Here is a 10496-nt window from a genome sequence, read left to right on the forward strand (position 1 = left end):
GAGGGTTAAATAATTCCTCTTTGCATTCGCAGTCACCCTCTCGCATTCGCGAAGTTCTGCCACCCCCTTCTTCGTGTTCGCATTCCCCATCTCACGTTCACGAAGTGCAAACCAGGCCTTGGGCACTGGTGATCATTTTCCTCTTCGCGTTCGTGTGTCACTTACGCGTTCACGTAGCTATTCCATTACACTCTTCGCATTCGCGTACTACTTCACGCGTTCGCGAAGAGCAGTCGTTGGGCCATCACATTTTTCCTCTCTGCGTTCGCCAAGAACAACTAGGCAGCTTTTGTTTCTCTTCTTCGCGAATGCGTCCCTTTCTCTACGTTCGCGATGCACAAAACCCCTGGGCAGAATATAAAGTCCTCTATTCCGAGGGTTTGCCATTTTCACCATTTTTGGAGTTCTAGAGCTCGGTATTGAGCGATTCCTTGTGGGGTTTTCATGCAAATAGATTGGGTAAGTATTCTTCACCTAGAATTTATTTATTTCCATGATTCTATCTTTATTTTTATCATTTAGTTTGTGTTTTGAGTTGAGGAAAATGGTGGTTTTTGAAAGAAAAATTCAAAATGAAAAATCACGATTTGAGGGACGAAATGGTATCGGAATTTGATGATTTTTGTATGGTTAAACTCGTGAGTGAATGAGTGTTCGTATTTTGTGACTTTTACCCGATTCTGAGATGTGGGCCCGGGTCGACCTTTAGGGTGGATTTCGGGATTTTTGTTAAAGTATTGATTTTATTAATTAGATGAGTCTATTATGGTTGTATTCAAGTTATGTATAATTGGAAAAAAAGGGCATTCTTACGGACTGGTTGAGCTTGGTTTGAGGTAAGTATCTTGCCTAACCTTGTGTGGGGGATTTTTCCCTTAAGATTGAGTCTTCTATGTTGATTGTAGTCCATGCACGCGAGGTGACGAGTGCGTGCTCGGACTTATTTGTGAAAAGTTGGCCTTTTAGGATTCTTAGGTCCTTATATTCATTGAGTATGAAGTTGTCCTTGATATGATTAAGTTCTTATTTACTAGTTTCACCTCTACATGCTTTAATTAGAATTAATTGCTTTGAGGATTTACTCTTATTGCCTATTTGACTTTTATTTGACTTAACTAAAGATTTTACCTCCTCTATTGTCATGCTATCTTTTCATATCTGCTTATCTTTATTTGCAATTATTATTATATCATCTTATAATTTGTTCATTCTTAATTGAGGTTATGATTATCTTTCCGCTGCTTATCCTTAATTAAATTGTTGAAAATCCTTAGTAATTTCTCAACCTTAAAAGAAGTTTTAGATATCCTATATCTTAGTCGACTTGATTTATTTGGAATTATTTGACTCGTGTTAGTTTCCCTGTTGTTGAAATGTATATTATGGGATCGTTGATACAAATTAGTTTCCCTTTGTTGAGTTGTTCTCTTTACGCCTAGCATTCTTTACTGTGGTTATTCCTTGTGATTTGGTCTCACATTTTTCCTGTGATTTAAAAGTTCTTAAGTTGATTTACTTGTCGTACTTCGTATTATTGCCATTGTTGTATTTGTTGTGGTGATGCATGAGGTTTCTGCCGTGCGGTTATTCTTATTGTAATACACGAGGTTTCTGCCGTACGGTTGTTGTTATGGGGTTGCACGAGGTTTTTGCTGTGCTATTATTACTATTGATGTTTGCACATGCGGCCTGACAAGGTGGGATATATATATGTGTGGGTTGCGCATGTGGCGAGACAAAGTGAGAACATTATTATGCACGTGTGGCGAGACAAGGCGTGCATTTATGTTACTATTGCACACATGGCAAGACAAGGTGGGCTGTGTCAGGGATTGATTTGTGATGATGTATGGCCTAGGGGCATTCTTGTTGTTGATATTTATGTAGTGGTATGCGTACCTGTGTGAGCTTTATCTTGTTAAAGCTGTGAGAAAATATTCTACACGATATCCGTTCTTCTTCTTCCTTATGCTTATTTGCTGGTATGGACTATGTTAGGACACTTGCACAAGCATACACGTAGTTAATCACTCTTATCGGATAAGAGGTGTTCTTGATATTGTTGAGCATAGATGCTCACCCTTGTTTACTTGTCTTCTATGTGAGAATGGCTCTATTGGCACGTGAGTCGTCAGTGTGGTTATGAGGTATTATGAGGGCACAGGATGCCCAGTGTTAGGGTTCAGGAATTGAGACCCGTGAGTTGTGAATTGTCCGAGGTTCGGTACCTCGTAGAGTTGTTTACTAAAACCTTAGGTAAAAGCGGTTGTAATTAGTGAGTTATTACTTGTCCTTGCTGTATTCGTGATTCCGGATTTAGGTTGTGTTCCATTCACTTTATTTGCGTCATTTTCATGATATTCCGTTGATACTTGTTGTTTCTTGCTTTAATGCCATTACTGTATTGTGAGCCATATTGGATAGTCTTTATGTAGACATCATACTTTTGTTATTCATGTACTTATATTTGTTTGGTTTATTAGACCAGTGGGTGTCTTGACTGTTCCTCGTCAGTACTCCACCGAGGTTAGTCTTGATACTTATTGGGCACCGCTGTGGTGTGCTCATGCTACTCTTCTACACATTTTTGTGCAGATCTAGGTACTTGTTCATTAGCTATCTGTGTGGACTGTTGCTGTGGAGACTCAAGGTAAACTTACTGATGCATTCGTAGGTTTCGGAGACATCTTCCAGTTTTCGTTTTGCACTGTTTATTCTTATTTCTGGACAGTTGTATTTAGAGTTTTCTAGCAAACACTCTGTAGAGCTTATGACTTGTACTACCAATTTTGGGAATTTTAAGAGATTATATTTAAATAATGTTGTTGTTTTAATTATTGTTAGGCTAACCTAGTCCCTAAGACTAGGTGCCATCATGATACCCAACGGAGGAAAAATTGGGTCGTGACAAGTTGGTATCAGAGCTCTAGGTTCATAGGTGCTCCGAGTCATAAGCGAGTTTAGTAGAGTCTTGCGGATCGGTACAGAGACGTCTGTACTTATCTTCGAGAGGCTACAGAACTATTAGGACAATCTCACTTCTTTCATTTCTATCGTGCGGGTCCATTGATCTCGAAGTTTGAGCTTTTATCACTCCATTCTCTCACAGATGGTGAGGACACGAGTTGTAGTTGTTGATAACGTTACCCCCAGAGCAGAGGTCGCTTGGGGCAGAGGCAGAGGTCGGCGAGGAGTACATGCCGCAGGTAGAGCACCTACTAGAGCAGCAGTTGAGGAGCCGCCAGTAGTTCCAGTTAGGGAGCAGGTACCAAAGGAACCTGCTGTTACCCCGGACTTCAGGAGACCTTAGCATAGTTCCTGAGCATGTTTGGTACATTGGCTTAGGCGGGGTTGATTCCGGTTGCACCAGCTATGTCACAGACCGGGGGAGGAGCCTAGACTCCCGCCGCCCACATCCCAGAGCAGCGAGTTCATGTTGGTCAGATTCCAGGTGTCATGGCAGCACAACCTGTGGTCCCAGTTCCGCCCGTGGTCAGGGTAGCAGCATCTGAGGAAGAGCAGCTTAGACTTGCAAGGTTCAAGAAATATGACCCTCCCACATTTAGTGGTTTGACTTCAGAGAGTGCACAGGGTTTTCTGGAGGAGTGTCATCGCATTCTCCATACTATGGGTATTATGGAGATGAGCGGGGTTGCTTTTACTATTCCAGCTCAGGGGAGCGACTTATCAGTGGTGGCGGGCATATGAGTTGGGTAGCCCAGCCGAGTTAGCTTCACTTACATAGGTTCAGTTTTCAGAGATGTTGCTGAGAGAGTTTGTACATCAGTCCCTTCGAGATGCATGGCGCGCGGAGTTTGAGAAGCTGCACCAGGGCACTATGTCAATGTCAGAGTATGCCATGAGATTCAGTGATTTGGCCAGGCATGCGCCTGCTTTGGTCGTCACAGTTAGAGAGCGTGTCCGCAGATTCATTGAGGGACTCAGGCATGATATATGGTTCAGCATGGCTCGTGAGTTAGAGTCAGATGTTTTGTTTTAGCAAGTGGTAGGGATCGCCCGCCGAGTAGAGGGCATGTGGGACCAGGATAGAGAAGATAGGCGAGACCACGAGAGAGAGTACATGCGAGATTAGGAGAGAGAGGACAGGGAGGTGAGGAGGCCTCATAGACCGGAGAGATCTACTGGTCCTTATTTTGGAGGTAGAGTATGACATGGTAAAGGTTTTGTGGGTCAGCCAGTTTAGTTTGCACTTCAGGTTTCGCACAGTGTTTCAGGTGCTCATGGGTCTCAGAATACCCGTACCGCACAGTTCCCACAACCACATCAGCAGAGAGGTTGCTTCGAGTATGGAGATACCAGTCACAGGGTGAGAGATTGTCCTAGACTCCGGACAGGTGTATCACAACAGAGTATTCAAGCGAATAGAGGGTGCCCAAGAGGGGAAGGCCCGACCCGTTGATGTATTTCATATAGTAGGCTTGAGGCTACTGCGCCAGATGATGTCATACATGTATACTTTTGATTTGTTATAAGGGGGCACTATTCATATTTGATTCGGTTTTGCTTATCGGGGCGAGTTCCCCTATTGTTGTTCCACCTGTGGGTGAGTTCATGACTCAGTATTCTGTATATGTGTTTGCCCTGTTGGGAGACTCTATGAGTGGTAGCCCATGTCTATCATTTGTTTCTATCCATTATTGAAAGTTACGAGACTATAAGTGAATTCACGTTGTCCATTATGGTAGGTTTGATGTGATTCCTGAGTAAATTGGTTATAATTTATGATTTGATACTTTACCAGGGTGAGAATTTAGCAAGTGTTTAGATTTTATTGGCGGAATTGAGTTAGTGGAGGATTTCCATTGGTATAATGCGTATTCAACTTGTGATTCAGAGTTAAGGGTGAGACCCTCGCGACTCCATGTGATTTGATATGTTTGAGCCGGGCTGCGTGCCGCGGTGGAGGGTGATACCAGGATGAGATCGTTATGATTTGTTCCTGTACTTTGATTTTTCCTTTTGAATTTATTAGTAGAATACGATTCACATTGGCCGAAGGTGGAACACTATATAGAAGGATGTTCGATGGACCATTGGCAATATGTTTGGGACCAGGAGATACCAACTACATCTTATGAGTAATCCACGAGGGCACCTGCGGAAATCATTTCGGTGCCGAATCATTGGTTCACAAAGTCATCAGAGTAGGGTACTATTGGGCCGATATAGAAAATGATACAAAAGAGTTTGTTCGAAAGTGCGACAAATGTCAAAGGTATGCGCCGATGATTCACCAACCCGGAGAGAAACTCCACTCAGTCTTATCCCCATGGCCATTCATGAAATGGGGAATGGATATCGTCGGCCCTCTACCATCGGCCCCAGGTAAAGCTAAATTCATTTTGTTTATGACTGACTATTTTTCTAAGTGGGTTGAAGCACAGGCTTTCGAGAAAATTAGAGATAAAGAAGTCATAGACTTCATCTGGGACCACATTATATGCCGATTCAGGATGCCTACTGAGATCGTATGCGATAATGGCAAGCAATTCGTCGGCAGCAAAGTGATAAAGTTTCTCGAAGATCACAAAATAAAAAGGATCCTATCGATGCCATATCATCCTAGTAGGAATGGATAGCCCGAATCGACAAAACAAGACCATCATTCAAAATCTAAAGAAAAGATTGAATGACGCTAAGGGAAAATAGAGAGAAATATTTCCCGAAGTCCTTTGGGCGTATCGAACAACGTCAAAATCCAGTACGGGGGCAACACCATTCTCTTTAGTATATGACGCCGAAGCTATGATTCCGGTTGAAGTCGGGGAACCTAGCGTCAGGTTTCGATATGCAATGGAAGAGTCAAATCACGAGGCTATGAATACAAGCCTCGAATTGCTAGATGAAAAACGGGAAGCCTCCCTCGTTCGAATGGCCGCACATAAACAACAGATCGAAAGGTATTACAATCGAAGAGCCAATCTTCGACACTTTAAAATTGGGGACTTGGTTATGAGGAATGTCACCGTTAATACTCGAGACCCAAACGAAGGAAAACTTGGCCCGAACTGGGAGGGACCGTATCAGGTCCTCGATATCATCGGATAAGGATACTACAAACTTGGCATGATGAACAACGAACAATTACCAAACAATTGGAACATATCACTCCTCAAACGATATTACTGCTAAGGTACGACCTTCTCTATTTTCATTTATATTTTATACTAACCATTTGTAGGTGTTTAATCGAAGACACCAAAGGATTCTTCAAATACAAAGTCCTTAGGTTTGAAATCACGCGTTGCACTCTTTTTCCCTTAGACCGATTTTTGTCCCAAATGGGTTTTTTCGACGAGGTTTTTAACAAGGCAACCATTGTTCGTGCTAACTTAGAGAAATTCAACAGTATCCGAGGTTCCTTTACAATCAACCTCGAATACTGGGGGGCATCACCCTCGGATAGTTACAAGGAATATACTTCGTGTCGACATGGTCTAGATAGGTAAAGGACCAAACGGTTAAATGAACTGTGTCCATGTAGATTACTTGAGCCCTAATGGAAAATCATGTATGCATGTATAATCTATTGAAAGAAGTATATTTCCTTACCAGATGTTCTATGCCTTAGAGAAATTTATACCTTACAATTTCATACTTATGATCTATTATGGAAACAGGCTTAAGGGCCGATCACAACTGAAGTTCAAACAATTTACCCTATACTCGGGGACTGCCGTCCAAAATATCGACATGATTGAATTACTAAACCTCGAAATCGTAAGACCTTAAAAAGGCAATTCTCGAGTTTATAGACCACGGCCACCCCACTCGGGGACTGACACTTCGAACGAGTTCAAAGTATAGCAGGAAACAAGCCTAAGGGGCAAATCCCAAACTAAAGGCTACGGTCAAATTAACATGGTTCAGAGACGTCCGAATTCCGTTATAAAACAGGCCTTCAAATATTCTCATAAACTAGTTAAAACACACAACCCTCGGCTGAATTACTAAGGGTCTCGATATTACCGACCATCGAAAAACCCTAAGGGGTATCGAATTATTCAAACTCCCGGACAATTTTGTGATAAGGCATAACATAGCAAAGGATTTCGATAACACCAATCCTCAAAAAATCTAATGGGTATAAATTTATCTCGTGCTAAGGCATGACAAATTTTATGATTAATTTTTCAAGCCGAAAAAGGGTAAAAGCCATTCTTTTGAGGCTATATCATCCTAATTCAAGAGCCTAAGGGCCATTTTATTTTTTGAGTTCGAGAAATTGTCCTTACTTAACTAAAACCTAAGGGTCACTCTACTTCGAGTTCGAGCAAGTACTCACTCGATTTTACAGACTACAGTGGTCCGACTTAGGTCTAGTTGCCTAAAGTCCCAAACTTGTGAGCAAAATCTCCTAAGGCATGAAGGCATGAATGAAATAGAATTTTCACGAGGCAAGAAAAAGAATAAAGACAAGTCGAAGAGAAAAAATATCTTTTATCTATACGAAAATATTTACAAGGACCGATCAGGGTCCAGCACAAAAAATCAAAAACGAAAAAGCCTAAGATTCCTAATTTTCCTCGGGGGAAGCTTCTTCTCCATCGAGGTCCTCCCCATTCTCTGATCCTCTCTTGCTTCCATCATAATCATCATCATCATCGGAAGAGGCCAGTGCTCTAGCATCAGCTTCATGCTCTTTAGCTTTTATTATCTCGTCGGTAAGATCGAAACCTCGAGCATGGATCTCCTCGAGGGTTTCCCTCCAAGATTGGCATTTGGAGAGTTCAGCAATCCAATGTGCTCGAGTTTGAGAGGTCTCAGCTGCCTCTCTCGCTTGGACTTGAGCGGCTTCAGTATCGGCCCGGTAGACAGCCACGATTACCTCTGCCTGGACCTTTGCCTTTTCGGCTTCAGATTTGGCCTTTGCAAGTTCGGAAGCCAATCGAGCCTCGAGCTCCTTTATTTTCTTTGCCTGAGCTGAGCTCTTCTCCTTCATGCATCCAAGCTGACTTTCGACCAATGACAATTGGGCTCGAGCAACCTTTTTTTCAGTAGCAAAGTGGTCCATACTTTCTTTCTACCCCAAGGTCTCCGCCTTCATCATGTCAACCTCCTCGTAGAATTGCTCGATCCTCTTGACCTTTTGCTGTAGCTGTGAGATTGAAATATTAGCCACCGTTCCCGAATCGAGCCAATGAGCTTTTAAGATTTTCATTCCCTGCTCGATCAGGTCGGTCTGATCTTGGTGAGCCTTGGCCAACTCGGCTCGGAGGTCCTTGATCTCCTCTTCTTTTTTCCCACTGAGAAGTTTAAGGGCATTTATCTCCTCCGTGTGCCCTCGAAGGTCGGCCTCACATAGGCTCAGCTCTGCTCGGTACTTTGAAAATGCCTCCTGATGGAGCGCCAAATCCTATACGGAAAAAATAAAGGAAGTTAGACAGGAAGAGAAGAAATAAACTAAGTATGATATCAAAAAAGGGAGTTGAGACTCACCCGATTCAAGGCTTGTTGAGCTTCATTGAAGAGACTCGATGCTTCATTCAGGTCGATAGCATCTTCGACCCCGATAAAGTAATCATGGAAGGGGTCCTCCCTTCCATGGCCCCCGTATACTTTGGGAGTCCTCATAGCTTGGGCCTCCCGAATTGCCTCCTCAGAAAATGCAGAGAGAATCAGTGAGTCTACAATATCTATTGCCCTAAGTGAGCCACTTGGGGCGTTCTCCTCGTTGCGAAGGGCCTCGTAGCCGGCCCCTTCAAACATACTCGCCTTTTGCTCACCTCGGCGGGAGGCATCTTCGATCTTTGACGACTTGGGGACTTTGCCCGAGTCCTTTTCCAAGACCCTCTCAGCGTGAGGCAGAATCCCCTCAACCACCACCGACTCAGCGGCCTTTGGGGCCTCGATGTTTTTTTTCACTCGGGCCACCAATTCCGAGCCATCATCTTCGTCTTCTTCTTCTTCCTCCCTTAGTCGTTGAATCATATCCGTAAGCAGGGCAACAATGTCTTTCTTTGGCTTATGAACTAGATTCTGCTTAGGCTTTGGATCCTCGGAGGTTGAGGTGTTTTTCCTCTTCTTGTCCTTCGCCGGCTTCGGAACTGGGGTCGAAGTCTCCTCTTCATCAGACGAGGGCCTCATGACCGCATCCTTGCCCAGGCCTGTACATGAGAAAATTGAATATTAGAAGAAGGGAATCTTAATCAAATCATCAAATACACAAAAAGTGGGCTTACAATGAGTCTTAGCCTCCCATCGGCCCTTTGCTAAATCATGCCATGAGCGCTCGGCGTATGTAGAGGTCGACGCCAGCTTCCGAACCTAGCTCTCGAGGTTGGGAATCGCACGAGGTATCCAAGCGACCGCTACATCATGGAAAAAGACATCAATGAGAAAATACAAAGGAACAAATAATACATGGAAGCTAACAATGAGACGGTACTTACAATTCATGTTCCATTTCTCAGGAAATGGCATCTTCTCCGCTGGGATTAGGTCGAAAGTCCTCACTCGAATGAACCAGCCCATACAACCTTGATCCTTGTCCTTGTCTATGCTCGAGAACAACACTTTGGTAGCCCGACGTTAGAGTTTTATTAACCCGCCTTGATAGAGGCAGGGGCTATACAATCTGATAAAGTGATCGAGGGCGAAAGGGAGCCCCTCGACTTTGCTCACGAAGAATCAGAGCAGAATAACAATTCGCCAAAAGAAAGGATAGATTTGGCCTAGGGTTATTTGATATTGGCGGCAAAAATCAATGATGACGGGGTCGAGAGGGCCCAGCGTGAAAGAGTAAGTGTAAACACTTAGAAACTCTTCCACATGTGTGGTGAAGTCTTCTTCGGGGGTCGAGATCACCACCTATTTTCCTTCCCAGTTGTAGTCTTTCTTTACCTGCTCAAGGTATCCCTCAGTTATCGAGCATATATACCTCGACATTGGCTTGCATCGACTAGGAATCGACGAGGCTTTATCGGTCTTGAAATCAGAGTTTAGCGCACACCTCCCCAGGAATGCATTCCTCAAGACGAGGTTCCACCGGCGTTTTCCCGCCAGCCGGTTGAGAAGATGAAGCAGCTTCTTTTTGTGGTACCGTTTTCGACGTTTTTGCCATTTTTGTGTACGTTTGAAGAAGAGGAAGATACTAGGACTTGATGTTTGAGAAAGAATTAACAGAAAAACCTGAAGATTTGTAAAAGGGAAGAACTTAGGAGATGTAAAAGCTTTGGAGATTAGAAGGAAGTGAAAGTAAAGTTTGAATCAATGAGGAAGGGGTCTATTTATTGGATTCACGGCTATGGTTCAAAGGCACTAGTGGCCAACCACCAACTGACATTCATTAATGACTTGGGAAACTGTACCGACAGGACGTTTCGGTTACTCCCGTAGCTTACGTTACGAGGATGACATCATGATAGGTCGAGGTAAAAAATTGAAGGCTCAATTCGTTTCTTGTCATTTTACTCCAAAAAATGAGGGGACTATCTTCATACGGTTAAAACCGGGCCCATATGATTTTATTATTT

General features: G+C 43.3%; 1 protein-coding gene across 1 annotated transcript; it reads right to left on the reverse strand.

Moving 5' to 3' along the window:
- Positions 1-7537: 7537 nt before the first annotated feature.
- Positions 7538-9108, reverse strand: LOC138895630 (uncharacterized). The gene is made up of 2 exons (XM_070180340.1): positions 8461-9108; positions 7538-8008 (listed from the first exon to the last, which is right to left on the reverse strand). The coding sequence occupies exons 1-2, from the start codon at positions 9106-9108 to the stop codon at positions 7538-7540; spliced, it is 1119 nt and encodes a 372-aa protein (XP_070036441.1).
- Between the last annotated feature and the right edge of the window lie 1388 nt (positions 9109-10496).

This window comes from Nicotiana tomentosiformis, chromosome 7 (genome assembly GCF_000390325.3).
Source record: "Nicotiana tomentosiformis chromosome 7, ASM39032v3, whole genome shotgun sequence".
NCBI lineage: Eukaryota > Viridiplantae > Streptophyta > Magnoliopsida > Solanales > Solanaceae > Nicotiana > Nicotiana tomentosiformis.